This window comes from Oryzias latipes, chromosome 6, assembly GCF_002234675.1.
Source record: "Oryzias latipes chromosome 6, ASM223467v1".
Lineage (NCBI taxonomy): Eukaryota > Metazoa > Chordata > Actinopteri > Beloniformes > Adrianichthyidae > Oryzias > Oryzias latipes.
Window position 1 is genome coordinate 15,321,467 of NC_019864.2, and position 14,699 is coordinate 15,336,165.

General features: G+C 40.2%; 1 protein-coding gene across 1 annotated transcript; it reads left to right on the forward strand.

Moving 5' to 3' along the window:
* The first annotated feature begins 1,173 nt into the window (after positions 1–1,173).
* On the forward strand, positions 1,174–14,542 carry LOC101162207 (protogenin B). Its single transcript, XM_020703964.1, has 19 exons — positions 1,174–1,328; positions 1,824–2,123; positions 4,566–4,710; positions 4,828–4,961; positions 5,057–5,353; positions 5,830–5,989; positions 6,085–6,332; positions 6,850–7,014; positions 7,195–7,500; positions 8,137–8,322; positions 9,863–9,958; positions 10,061–10,247; positions 10,419–10,546; positions 10,660–10,830; positions 11,169–11,351; positions 11,743–11,866; positions 11,973–12,111; positions 12,246–12,353; positions 12,439–14,542. The coding sequence occupies exons 1-19, from the start codon at positions 1,262–1,264 to the stop codon at positions 12,793–12,795; spliced, it is 3,501 nt and encodes a 1,166-aa protein (XP_020559623.1). The 5' UTR covers positions 1,174–1,261; the 3' UTR covers positions 12,796–14,542.
* Positions 14,543–14,699: the final 157 nt, after the last annotated feature.

The following is a 14,699-nucleotide window of genomic DNA, read 5'->3' on the forward strand; positions in this document are numbered from 1 at the left end:
ATCTCTGGTGTCTCAGCAAGAGCCCATTGTACTGCTCAAGAATGAAGGCTGTGAGATGGGAGGGTCATTGTCAAAAGGCATGGTCACCAGATCAATATTTGAATTCATTAAGCAGCTGAGCTGAAGCCATCAATACCGTTTCATAATTAACAGATTCTGTGTTTGAAGCAGATGCTGTCCGGTTCTTTTTTTTTATCATTATTTTTGTAGCAACTGGTTTTCAGCTAGTTTTGGTGAAATTTGAATGCAGTCAAATCTTTCCGACATGTATGATCATTTCATATTTTTATATGTTTAGTTGTGATAAAACACATATATAATGTATAAAAAATTTGAGAAACATCCATCCATTCATTTTCTCAACCCACTATATCCCTGTTGGTGTCATGAGGTCATATGAGTTTGTCCCAGCTACTGTTGGGTGAAGGTAGGGTCCACCCTGGACAGGTTGCCAGTGTATCAAAGGGCACACAAGAGAGGAAACCTAGAGTGACCACAGAACACAGGATGAACATGCAAGCTACACACAAAAAAGTCCCAGCCGGAATTCGAACTCGGGCCTTATCACTGTGATACAAGAGTGCTAACCCCTGTGCCACCAAGCAGCTGAGTTATGAGCTAATGCTTTTTAATAACTAAAATTTAGTATATGTACAGAGAGGAGAGCGTTTTAGATATTTAATATTAGAAATATGTAAGAGCTGACAAGTCTATTTATGACTGAGAGTAATTATAATTGAATTAATGACATTTGTATGCGATGAATGTGTATATGTTTCAATTAATTCATGACTAATTATTCAAAATTATACATATCTCTGTATAGATATACATTTCTGTTGTTTGTCTTGTATTGTTTTATTTTGTTTTGATTCCTTGAAATAAACCATTTCCAAATCCAAAACGGTTTCAGTAAGTTTAATGAGAGTACTTGCAAAGACGAAAAGATGAATAAGAGGTATTCAGATAGTTTCTCCAAAGCGTGTATTATGCAATATGTAAGTAAACACCTGTTTTTCCTAAGGAGGATAGCTGAAAAACAAAATCACAGGAAGTCAAAACTCCCTCTGGTCCCTCTTTCCACTTTTGAGTTCATAGTGCGCATGCGTGAGGCAGCGGGGTGGACCACCCCTGCACCCCAGCAGGGTCTTTGGTGGTCCAGTCTGGTGCGTTCATATCAGGTTTGGACATCTCACGAGGAGCACGCAGGTCAGCGGCGTCTCGAGGAGGGAGGGGAAAAATGCCCCAACAGTCCGGATAAATGCCGCATTTTAAAATGAAGAGTTGCCAGGGCTGGCATATTTTTATTTTATTTTTCCCTTTATCGGGTGAGTTGAGTTTTTACCGTTTATGTTTATTTAATAAATGTAACCTCGACGGCATTTTAAGTTTCGCGAAATCACCGTAAAATCATTTTTTCTAAATGTCTTTTTACGAATATAATATTCTTTCTTCTTATAATTTGATTTCCCCCTGTTTTTTCAAATCCAGGTTGTTGTGCTAGAATTTGCCTTAATATTATTTTTATGCTTCATTAATGGGACTTTCGTCTTCATTCTTCGTGTCTGACATTTTAAGCTTATTTTCTTTTTCTTTTCTTAAAAAAAAAAAAGAAATTGGCAAACGACTAAAACGTCACACTGAATACATATATTTGTGACATATGTTATAAAATAAAAGTTAATTCTGGTAATTATTTGAATACAGCTTGCCATTTTTAGGCAAATGTTCACTATTTCAAAGTTAATAGGAAGGATGTAGCTTTGGTTCATCGTTTCACTTACATTTAGAGCCTTTCCTGACCCTAACTTTGTTTTCTGCAGGTTATTTGTGTTTCAGTGAACTTTCCTTTATCACAGAACCAAGTGATGTTACTGTGCTACCAAAGGACCCCGTTGTCTTGGACTGTCAAGCTCATGGACAGCCTCCAGTCACAATTAAGTGGCTGAGGAACGGGGTCAAGTTAACAGAAAATGAACACTTAAAGCTTTTGCCCAATGGCTCCTTGTTCATACCAAAGATTAAACATACCAAGGAGAACTCGGATGAAGGAGTCTACCAGTGCCTCTCCCAAAACAGATATGGAGCTATCTTAAGCCAAAGATCACGTCTGACTATCGCAAGTAAGTGACAATTTTTATTTTCTTTCACACAGCTTTGATTCCAGGATGACAGTAGGGGAAGAAAAGCAAATGCACCCCAAAACGGCCTTTTTTAAAACCCAGGGCTAAAGTATGGGGTCCCTGTTGCTGGAGGCTTGTTAAACTTGAGTGATAAATATCAAGACAGTTATTGGATCATTTTAAGAGATAGTAAAAAACAAATATAGACGAGGAGTCAATCCAAAAGCTCATAAATACCCTATAAATAGGCAGTGCCGAGTTAGTTTTAGTATCCTCTGTTTTGAAGAAAATCATCACTGAAAAAGTTTGAAAGTTATATTTAAAAGTTAAAAAAAAATGGGGATAAAGTGTTGTGTGCATCAGTATCTCTATTATATTTTTTCAGGGTTGTATTGTCACTGCAGACTATGGCTTTGTGTGGTTTCCGAATGGTTTGCTGCCCTCTGAAAGGCCATTTGCCTTTTAGGCTTTGTTTGGACTGGCCCTGACTGCCCCAGAAGAATGGGCTAGTTTTCAGGACATTTGTTTGTCTGCATATCAGTGGACAAGACAGCTGCATCTATTCAGTGGGCCTGGTCTACCATGGGCACTTTTCAATGGTCTTAGAAATGATATCCCATGGCTGTTGTCATGGAAACCTTAGTGACCCCTGAAGTGTGCTAACTTTGGCAATGACATTGAGGATTTTTCCTCCCACTTCATCTTATCTTCTTAATATTTTTTTTTTACAAAGTGTGTCACAATAACAACCAAACCTCCTTCTATGTTTTCTTTAACAGGTTGATTATTATACATGCATACAGGAGAGCAATCATAAACATTTAGACATGGTTGTGTTTTTAATACCTAACAATTCATTACTTTTTACTTTTAAATGTTCACAGCGTTAACACAAACCCAAGTTTGGGATTTTACCCAGTCTAAACCATCTAAAAGGGTAAAGGTTTTTCTGTCCTAAGGTCCCAGAGGTCAGGGGTCAATGCTGGAAAGGCTTTGTGATGTCACAGGCCTGCTTCGGACGGGGCGCCCTGCTGTTCTTTCTCTGGAATCGGCCCTCTGCCCTAACCCTCTGCCACGCAGACCGCTTTTGTTAGAGGAGGGTTAGTTTGTCATTTAAATAACAGGGTCTGATGCTGCAGAGTAGTGTGGATCGTTTACATAGATTTTTAGCCAGGAGTGTTTTCCCTTAGCTTGCAGTTTGGATTGCATATTGTTGAGCTTTTAAATTGCTATAAGTTTCTAAGTCTACATTTATTAGACAACTGATAAGTATAATCTTTATTTTTTATGAAGCATGCATGTATCTCCCTGAAATTAGTTCACAATAATTGCTTTATTTTTAATAGTGACGTGGAAATCATGAAACTTCCTGTAACAGATCTAACTCTAGTTTGGATTAAGATTGACTGGACGGGGGTTGCATGCAGTGATCTCTGACCTTTTCAGGGAACTCTTTGTGCTGCTTGACCTAGAGATCTTTTTTTTTGCTCTGGCAGAAGTGACCATATGAACAGACAAGCCACACCCACCACCTGCATCACTGATATCCACGAGTCAGCAATTAAAACTCATTACTATGATATAAATAGCCTAGAAACTGTGTTTTACAGAATAATTTGACCCAAAATGTGCTATAAATACAAATATGATTACAAAAATAACATTTTATAAAAAAAAATCTCTACAGAAGCTTCACCTTATTTTTGTAATTGAACAAAACCCGATCTAAAGGTCAGAAAAGGTTGGATATTTTGCTCCACTGAAGCTCAGACTTTAAATGTAGAGTTTCAAAGGGAACACAAGAATATTGATTTTCTTTAACACAATATTGAGTCCCTCTTTAAGGAGTCCAGCGGGGGAACTTATCACCTTAATGACTGAAGGTCTTTGGTCATATTGTATTGAGTGGGCTTCAGTTAGGTGCAAGTTGGGGGGGGGGGGGGGGGGGGGTTTGCTAATTTCTGCTTTCTTTTGAAGGAACATTTAAATTTAAATAAATCGGTGTGACTCAGCAGACTGTTTTTAACTACTCTAGTCACAAACTATACAGATGTGAAATGTAACTACAATAAAAAAAACTCGGTTTGTAAACAGATTTGCATTATTCTCATGTTCCTACTCAGTTAACATTTTTATTTTTTTCCTGTTTAGAAAACTTTCTCAAGCAAAAAGGCTTTTATGAGTTTTTTTATCTATAATAAATGCTCAGTCACTGATGGACATCAATTGATCCATTGATTGGGCTGCTCATGAGGATGTTTAATTTCTCATCGGCACAAAAGCAGCTGGTATCTTACGGAAATCAATATTTTTATCTGATCAGTTACCATTCATCAAAGTTAAGCCTTTGCATGCATAGAAGCAAACAATAAAGACTTTGATGAGTGATTCATTTATCACAACGTTTGCTAATGATGCAGTTTTTTCCCCTTCTTTTCAAAGGCATCTCAGACTTTGTGTTACATCCAGTGCCTACGGTGGTGCCGGAAGGTTCCATAGCACGGTTCTCCTGTTCGGTGACCTCCAGTCCTCCGGCCACCATCACCTGGGAGCTCAACCAAAGCACGTTGCCACTGCAAACAAACAGGTGTCTACAAATGCTTTAGCTTTGGTTGTAATGACTCATTTCTATTTGTCATTTAAAAGAAAGACCCAACACAAAAGGATGCTCTCTAGTTTCAACCGTATCCTGCTGTGTTTTCAGAATTACGGTTTTGCCCAACGGAGTTCTTCAGATACACAATGTCCAGATTGAAGATGCTGGAAGATATCGATGCATGGCAACTAACATCGGCCGACGTTTACACAGTGAAGAGGCCACACTTACTGTCATCAAAGGTTATTACAACCGTGAAATTTGAATGATTCTAAATTCAATGAAATGCTGAAATTACTCTTTTAAAAACAAACTTTTTTTATCTGTTCATCAACAGTTGCTAGTCCAAAGCCACATCAGAGACCCCGCATTATTGCAGGACCACAAAACACAACGGTTTCCCTTCACCAAACTGTGGTACTGGAGTGTGTGGCCACGGGCAATCCCTCGCCCGTCATCTCCTGGAGCCGTGCCGATAGCAAACCCATTGATATTTATAATGCCAAAGTCCTGGGTAATGGAAACCTGATCATCACTGATGTCAGCTCCAAGCACGGTGGAGTCTACCTCTGCAGGGCCACCACACCTGGAACCCGCAACTACACTACTGCTGCAGCCAACATCACAGTTCTGGGTACTGCAAACACTTTGGTCACTACGCCTCTAGATTCACACTCCTTAGACCACTTCCTGTCCAAGGTTGGAAGTCTTGTGTTCAGTGGTTTTAATGAACTGCTGTCTAATCTGAAGTGCAGCTATGGTTATTTTCTCTCAAAGACCCTCAACAAAAGCACAAACTGCCATTATAACTGTATAGTAATTTAAATGTACTAAGTAATGTAAAAGAAAGCTGTTTAGTAGGTAAAATAAGAGTAATTTAAATAAAACTGTTTCAAGACTAAGCTTTAAATCTGGTTGTGATTCATATTTTGCTCAGAATGTAAAGTTTTTCATTGTAGATCAACTTAAGGGGTTCTGTTAGTTTGTCTCAGGAGGTTTGTTAATAGTTTGCACACTTCACTAAACTCTTGCGTTTACTGAAAAATATATGGTCTAGTTTTTTTCCCTTTGTTTTCCAACTATTTTCTCATTCTTTCTCATCTGTTTTAGTGCCTCCAACCATCGTGGAAAGACCAGAGAGCCAGACCCGTCCCCGAGCGGGCACTGCTAGATTTATGTGCCAAGCGGAGGGTGTACCCCAACCCCGCATCAGCTGGCTAAAGAACGGAGAAGACGTCCACCTGAATGGGAGGATTAAGATGTACAACAGGTACTTGTAAAATGGAGCTATAGTAGAAAAAAAGTTTAATTTAATCAGTCTTGTCATGGTTTAGAATGATTTTGTGTGTTTCTGTTCACTCACAGCAAACTGGTGATTACCCAAATTATCCCTGAAGACGATGCGATCTACCAGTGTTTGGCAGAGAATGAACAGGGCTCTGTGCTTTCCTTGGCCCGTCTGATTGTTGTTATGTCCGAGGACAGACCCAGCACGCCAAGGAATATTCATGCAGAGACCATCTCAAGCTCTGCCATCTTACTGGCCTGGGAAAGACCTCTTTACAATGCAGACAAAGTCATTGCCTATTCCATCCATTATATGAAGGCTGAAGGTGAGATTAACATCTAAACCTTTGTTTTTAACTTTTAGGATTCAAATAGTTGTTCAGCTGGTGAGGAGAAAGTGTGGACAAATCCTAGATCATCTTCTACCTTAATTCGCCATGTCAGATTTATTTGAGATCAGCATTGCTTGCTTAGAGGCTATTTGCTGTTGCTGTGCAGAGCAGAGGTCAAGGAGAACCTCAATTAGAAAATTACCTCATTGTCCACTCCCCTGGTCAATCTACTCACATTTAAAGGCACAGAATAGCTACTTAAGTCTCAGAGTCTTGCACACTAATTGTGTGGGAAGATATTTTATTTGGACTAGTATATTTACAGCGAAGCAACTCTGTAAAGTCAAGTCTGTTACATGTTTACTGTCATTCGTTTTGCTGATCTCTAAGGCGTTATGAGTTTGTGTTTGCATTAAACAATGGCTTTATGTGAAGTGTTGGACCATCTTTCATGGTGGTCTAGAACATTCAAAGTCTGTTTGTTAAGCTGCTTTACGATGTCCCCTCTCAGGTCTGAACAATGAAGAATACCAGGTTGTTATTGGCAACGACACAACTAGTTTTATTATCGACGACCTTGAGCCAGCTCGAAACTACAGCTTTTATGTCGTAGCCTACATGCCAATGGGAGCCAGTCGTATGTCAGACCAAGTCAGTCAACATACTCTGGAGGACGGTAAGCTCAAAGCTCTGACATTACTAGCATTCCTAACAATAAATCATACTGGCTTTTTTGCAAACACATACATCACACGTTTACACAATTTTCACCAGAATTTTTGGTGTACCAGAATGTTTTTTTCCTGTACATGCATTTGAATGTGTAGATAACTGATGTGTGCAAAATGTTCCACAGTGCCCCTTCGTACCCCAGAGTTGAGTCTGACCAGCCACAGTTCCACAGACATCCACGTGAGCTGGCAGCAACTCCCAACCAAGATCAGCCGCGGACGCGTTTCTGCGTACAGACTGTCTTATCGCACAGCCGTAGACGACACCGTCATATCTGTTGAACTACCAAACAACAGCACCGAGTATCTGCTGGAGGGTTTGCGACCGGACACCATCTACCTGCTTCGCATGGCTGCAGCCACACGTGTGGGTTGGTGTGAACCATCAGCATGGTCCTCTCATCGCACTCCTAAGATCTCCAACCAAAAAGGTAAAAGGCTGCTAGAAATTCAAAAGGTATTCACTTGTTGTCAGTGAAGTTTGATGCCATAAATTGATGTGTTGATCACTGGAATGCAGTGTCATGTTTCTGCTGGGTGTCATCGGTCTGAAAGAAGCAGATAAAACAACTTCCTTTTCTGTCACATTTCTGCTTTACTGTTCTTGGAACACCAAGACGGGCAAAAGAGTTCCTGCCGTGTGGCTCCGATTGAGGAGAGTTTGCTCTTACAGCATTGTCCCACACTCTTTGTATTGGCTACCCAGAAACCTTTGCCCCTCGCTGTCAGTGATGTTAAAGTGGCCTCAGTCACGGATCATAAAGAGAGGGCCTCCAGGCTTTAGTGTGGGGGGAGAGAATGGTCTAATTTAATGACCCGCTGTGTTGGGGGAGGTTTTTGTCCTGGAAAGTCTTGATTTTATATTTCAAAATGTGAATCAAATGTAGTTTGACTTTGGAATCAAACCAGCATGTGATTGATGATTTTGGACCCAGCAAAGGGTCAGAAGTAAATAATGTTCACAGTTTGACTCCTGTTTTTTTCTCCATGAACTTCTTATTTTGTTTGTAGAGTTGATCTTTTTTTCCACAGAACCTGTGCTAATCCTTTGCCTGCCTTCTCTTTAGTACCTTTTGCTCCTGTTCTTCATCTGGAACCTCTCAACTGCACCTCCATATCGGTACGCTGGCAGATCTCTCAGGATTCTGTGGCTGTTCAGGGGTTTCGTCTTTGCTACCATGAAGAAGGACAACCAGAGCAGCCCGCCGTCCTCCTGCAGCCTCAAGCCTACTCCTACACTATTAGTGGCCTTGGTGAGTGATGACACTTATGATGGGAGCAAAACAAGCCAAATATCTCACTTGTTTCTTGCATTTGAACGAACGACGTCCTCTATGACAGAGAATGACCAATGTGTTCAGCTAATTAGATTCTGTGGGCAGTTGGATTGTGGATTTGCATTTCCACCCTGCCTGCTGATCAATATGAGCTGACCCCTCTTGTCTAACCAGTAGCTCTCTCCAGTCTCATTGCGGTATTGTGTGAGAACAGGCTCCCGGGGTTAGAGGTCAGTCACCAGATGTCCCTCCCACCACTGTGTCTTGCATAATTATGCCTTTGTGTTTTGTCCTGGGCCAGACTTGCCCTGTGAGACCCTTTCCAACACCTCCCCTCAGCTGGACACCGGTGCACACAAACAAAACAAAAAACCCCTGGGATGGGCCAGAGCTGGATCAAACCCCTGACCTGTACCCGTGAGATAGGCGTCTTTAATTCAGACCTCATCCCCAACTGGTCATCTGTGCTCTCCATGTAAACAATCTGTTCATATGCTGGGCGTAAGGAACCAAACCAAGGTTTAAAAAGTATTTCTGTGCTCACAGTGGGACAATTAATCCTTTTAAACTCTACTGAGGAGTTGGTGTGAGGCTGAAATGCTTTTCGGTGAAGGCCTTTACATTAAAAGTCCTGAGTTAAAATGTTGGCGCTGTTAATGTAAGACGTTTCGGCTCTCAGTGATTTCTTACTCCAGAACTTGGTCTTCTTCAGCTTGATGGTCTTCCGAGTTTAAAGCTGCATCACTAGGCCAGTGACAGAGGGAAATATATGAAAGGACAAACAAAAAGAGGCCCACCTCCCACCCTTCAGCCCTGCACCCAGATTCCTTCTGTTCTTGTTGGCCTGGCCTGATGACCCCAGTCAAACTACCCCCGCCTCCACCCTTTAGTCCCAGGGGCTTTAGATCCCAGCAGCTGAATGCTGCCCCTTACCCAGCCCCCAGAGCAGGCCTGGACACTCCACCGTCGTTGGTCAATAGCCAAGGCTGACCTTTCACACTGGAGGCATAAAACAAATCCTAACCCTCCTAAAAGTGTCCTGATTTAGAGTTTGGTGGAATATTTAGCTTTTCAAGTTTAAGCACAATGAGAACAAAGTATTTCCAACCCAGACTTAAATTGGCTTTGCGGTTCCTAATCGTACATGCAAGCTTTCTCATGGATCTTCATAATACAAAACAGTATATTCTATAGATAAATTGGGTTTTAGTCCAGACGTTGCATTGACTCTAAAAAATGTAAAAAAAACTATTATTCAATTTAAATTTAATGGAGTGTCTGTGATTTAGTTCTTATTTGTATTTGTCAACATTTATGAACAATATAAATCTAAACGAGACAATAATTTAGGATCTGTATACACGAGATGGTGTGACTTACAAGTCTTTGTGATTTACAACTAACACCAATATTAGTTTTAGTTATAGTTTTTTGCAGCCAAACGTTTGTCTTTTATATCGACCTGAGCGTACAGCATTGATGAAGCATATAAAAACATGGATGATTTGTTTTTTAGATCCAAGGAGAAAGTATCATGTCAAGATGTTAGCTGTCAGTAAGGCTGGAGATGGCTATCAGACAGACCAAACAGTCAGTACGCCAGGCTGTGTGTGTAAGTACACAACCCAACTTTACTGCTCTACATTCAAACCAACTGGACCATCTCAATAGGTCCTTTTTTTAAACTGATTTCGATCTTTTCTCATAATTTTAGCAACAAGGGACCAAATGGCCTTAACTCCTCCCCCTCCACACCAAGTGACCGTCCTGACCAGCAATTCCTCTGCTGTATCCCTGCGCTGGAGTCATCCTGCTTTTCCACCCGGAAAGACTGTTAGCTACACCGTCCGCTGCACACCTTTGGGAACACGCCACGTCTCTGCTATACGCTACATACAAACGTAAGACGCACTAAGAAAAGCTAGTACCTCTCCTCTGGAGAAAGAAATTAATTCTTTTTGACTAAAGATTAAGAGTTTTCAGAGTTTTGTACCTACTTTTAACGTTCTGGGGGACATAAGTGCAAACAATAAGAGGCCAGGTCTTTATTGTACAAATGCTTTTTTCCACAGTACAAAACAAAGTATGATGGTTCAGAATTTGACTCCAAGCACTCGCTATGAGTTTGTGATACGTCTTCATGTGGATCAGATGTCAAGCCCATGGAGTTCTGCTGTGTACCACCAGACCCGCCCAGCAGGTGATCAGCCAGACACAAAGATTCCTTTCTTATCATTTTTTTAATGTCTTCCAGTGTACAATGGGATGAGATCATTGGATTTCTGTGTGATTTCTGCGACTTGTTTTGCACAGCACCTAACCACCCCCCTGCAGGAGTGAGAGTTACTCTGATTGAGGAGGACACTGCTCTGATCTCCTGGAGGGAGCCCAGTGAGCCCAATGAGGTCATTACACACTACACCATCCTGTACGCCTCACAGAGTGCTTGGATGGATGGAAAATGGCAAAGAATTCAGAGAGAAGGTTAGTTGTCTATCTAAACACATTGTTTTAAAAATCAATGAGTTGTTTCTGGTAAAAAAATTGTCTCCTAAAAGTGTCTCTTAGAGTATTTTAAATTTGAACATTATCTGCTATAGTAGTCTAGAAAATGTAAACATTTCATTTTAAAAAAGTGCAATTCTATGAATGAATATGTGCTATAATAGTATAGATGCTGTTTATTACATATATATTTGGACTTCTTAAAAGGTGTTTCTGTTTTAAATGTTCCTAATGTGTTGTGTCTCTCTTTATGTTTGTATTTATCAAACATCAATTTGCAAATTGTAGTTTCTTACGTGTTTAATCCATGATCGTAGGAATTCATACCATGGCCCTGCTGGAGAAGCTGGAGCCGGGGACCATCTACCTCGTGAAGGTGTGCGCGTCCAACAGTGTAGGTGACGGACCTTTCTCTGATATTGTGGAGCTGCCACCCAAACGGGGACACGCCCACCGCAGCAAGAACCCCAGACACTCGGACAGCTTCCCTGATGCAGCAGGTTAGCATGAAACTCTGGAGCAAAATCTTATGCCTCGTTTTGAGGCTTTAGGTTTTCAATTGATATTAAATCGATTCAGTATTTTGGAGGCTGTAGTACTTCTAAATACAAGTTTATTGACTAGAAACTAAGGAGAACAAACAAATATCCTTGTCCAGGCATAGTTAGCATCCTTCACAGAACTTTCATCTATATTTTTGGCAGTTGATGCAACATTATTTTCTGCTGTTATGATAATCTGGCTACAATTGTTCAGTGTTGCATAAAATTCAGGTGTTAATGGTTGGTTAACAGTGGAGCACTTTTGTTTATTGCCATAGTTTGTCTTTAATATCAGCACATTGAGATAATATCTGATGTTTAATTTATCACGGTGGTATTTATCTTCCAGTGTTCTCTGATGGTCTCTATCACATTGACCAGCGGTCAGTGACGGGGATCATGGTCGGTGTGAGCATCGCCTTAACCTGTATAGCCCTGTGTGCCCTGATCCTGATCAGCAAGGGTAGACCAAGGTGCTGATGGTTGTTTAGAATTCTCTCTGAACAGAAAAACAATCCAAAATTCAGTACTAAAGTGTTGTTTTTGTTTTAATTTCTTTTTAAACTTTGCTTTTTGTAGAAAATCCTCCAATCCCAAAGTGATTGCTTTAGGACTTTCTGAAGGTGCCCATGTTGGTTTTCCACTGCCCAGTGACTGCCACTCTGAGAACATTGATGCTTGCATACCTATGATAAGTGATCGCTTCCTAGACGCTATGGTGAGATGAAGAAATCAATCAGAGGGAACTTTTGCTGACTGATGCACTCATACTTCTGTTATTTTTATCCACTATATTACTCTGTATTTTACCCGTTTGTTTCTGATGCAGCTTTGTCTCCGTATTTGTTTCAGGGTGGAACTAATATAGTCAGAAACAGTGGAGGTCCTGTCAGCAGCAAAGCTCAAAACAACAGGTGGCTGCATTTTAAGCGAGAGATCAAAAATCCACCTGAAAGTAACGTAAGTGAATGTTGTTTTTCTGCAGATATAGTTCTTCTTTTTAAATGGATGGATTGTTTTTCTAATCTACTTTCTGTTTCTTCAGGTTGAGATGAGAGCCAATTTGTATGAGGCGGGCAAAACTGTTCTGAGATATGAGGACCTTCCGGGCTCGCCGCCTTTGCCCCTCTCGTCCCGTGAAATCATTTTTGGACCCCTTCACTCAGAGAGCTCCAACAACAGCGAAGGCAGCCAGGAGACTGGCGACTCTGGAAACTACTCCAATGAAGAAAGCAACGAGGACAACCCAACCACCAGCCAAAACTCTAGAACAGAGCCGCTGGGGTCTGACAAAGGAAACGCTGTTTCAGAGCTGCAGCCACCTTTCAAAGTAAAAAACGAGGAGATGCGAGGAGGTTTCCACCATTCCACGCTTGATAAGTCCTGCAACTGCAGCTCGTGACATCCTCTGGCTTTGATCCGATCTCCCAAAACACCGTGTCTACCTCATTTTCTTCCTGAAAGGAGCCCCTGGATGTTATTTTTGAAAGACGAGGGGTCAGGAAGTCAGCTGCTGCAAGGACATGTGCATTTGCTTCAGACCTACCTCAGGCTTTGTATGAATGTTCCTCTAAAACAGTCCGTTTCCATTCGTCAACAACTTTCTACCTGTTAGTGTGTTTGGCCTTGTTTGTCCTAACCAAAGCTCACCCACAATGAATGTTACAAAGAAATGTCTGAAATGTACGTTGATGCATTCTGGATATATTTAATTGATATTTTACCAGAGCTGTAGTTGATTTTTGATGGGTGATGGATCTAAGTAACCTGGTTTTTATATGAAGTGCTACCTCCTTTTATAACAAGTACTTGGCAGTATTATCTCAGACTCAGGGGACAAAGTGAAAAAATACTTAATTGCCATGTTTTCTTACCTCTTTCAGAGTGTTGCGTTCTCCTGTGTAACTTTATGGTTAAAAGAGCTTTTTTCTTTGTTGAGAAGAGGAGAAGTGCACTGATTTTGTCAAACTATTTTTAGCTTTTCTTTTATCAAACAGTTGTTTGGTATTTTCAGTGCGTGAAACCCAAAGCTTTAACACGGCCTTAATATAGAGAGGGCTTTGTATAGTGTTGACGAATAGATCCAAAGACAAGAAAACAACCCAAAGAGTCTCTGATGAAACAATAGATAAGAAAAGTCAACCAAAAATATAGCAATATAGCACTGTGAGGATGAATTTGCCAAAAAAATATTGTTCGTGCCATAAATGTACATTTGGTTTCGATTGATGCTGTTTTCTCAGTGTAATTATTAGCTTTTGATCTTGGTGAAAGCTTTAGCACAAGCCCTGTGCTCCATTTGCCTTCTAGACCATTGCTAAATGCAGAGGTGATGCCGATGCTATTATCCAAAGAGTTGACTCCTTCCTCAGGTGGGTGGGGCTTATTTCATTCAGCTGATCCTTGCTACAAGTAACAAAAACACAAAGGGCCAAATATATGGAGTGTCCTTCCTGTGACAGACAACAATATTTATTTTTTATTGAGAGAATCGTCTGTTGCTGTTCGATACCTGTAGTAAGGCTAAAGAATTCTTTACTTTCCTCTGTACTTTTTTGTGCAAGTGAGACATTAAGAGGTTTCAAGGAATTCTGACTATCAAAACAAACCCTCTCTGTGTGAAGAGCAACATAATCAATTTTTATATCTTTGTAATACCAAGTATCCTAACCAAAGAATGGGGAAGTCTCTGATATTTAGCGATCTTCTTTGGTTTTCATTTGCATTATGTGCATTATCTCAATTTAAAAAAAACATTATTTTCCATTTTTGGTAACTAGAAGGGCATTGTTTTCATTTTTCAAAATTTTCAAAGATGTCAGAAATGACTTTCTTGTTTTAAGCAAAGAAAAAATCAGATTTTAAAGTGTTTTTTTTTTATGTCTGGTGTAATTTTCAGTTGTTCTGCCTGTTGATTATTCAAGAAGATAAATGTTCAAGCTGCAGGTGAATGCATCGTTTTAATTCGGATTTTTACATTTAGCTTTAGGAGTGTAGATTGAACTTGTATTTAATTTCCCTGATATCTTTTATTTTGAATGCCAGACTTTTGACCCAAAGTGCACATTACTATGATGGTGACATGTTGTAACCAACCTTATGTTTTAAATTGATTAACTAGGCAAAATTAGATAATAAAAAGGTTTTTGGGAAAAAAAAGTCTTATTTATTTGTTTGTTTTTTGTAGTCAATGAATTGATCAGCTGATACACAAATTGAAGGTAAGGAGATTTAACGTATATTTATGATGTTTTCAGAAATGTCAAATACATGTTGATAGAGAATGGAAGAGTTAGTAGAAAGCTG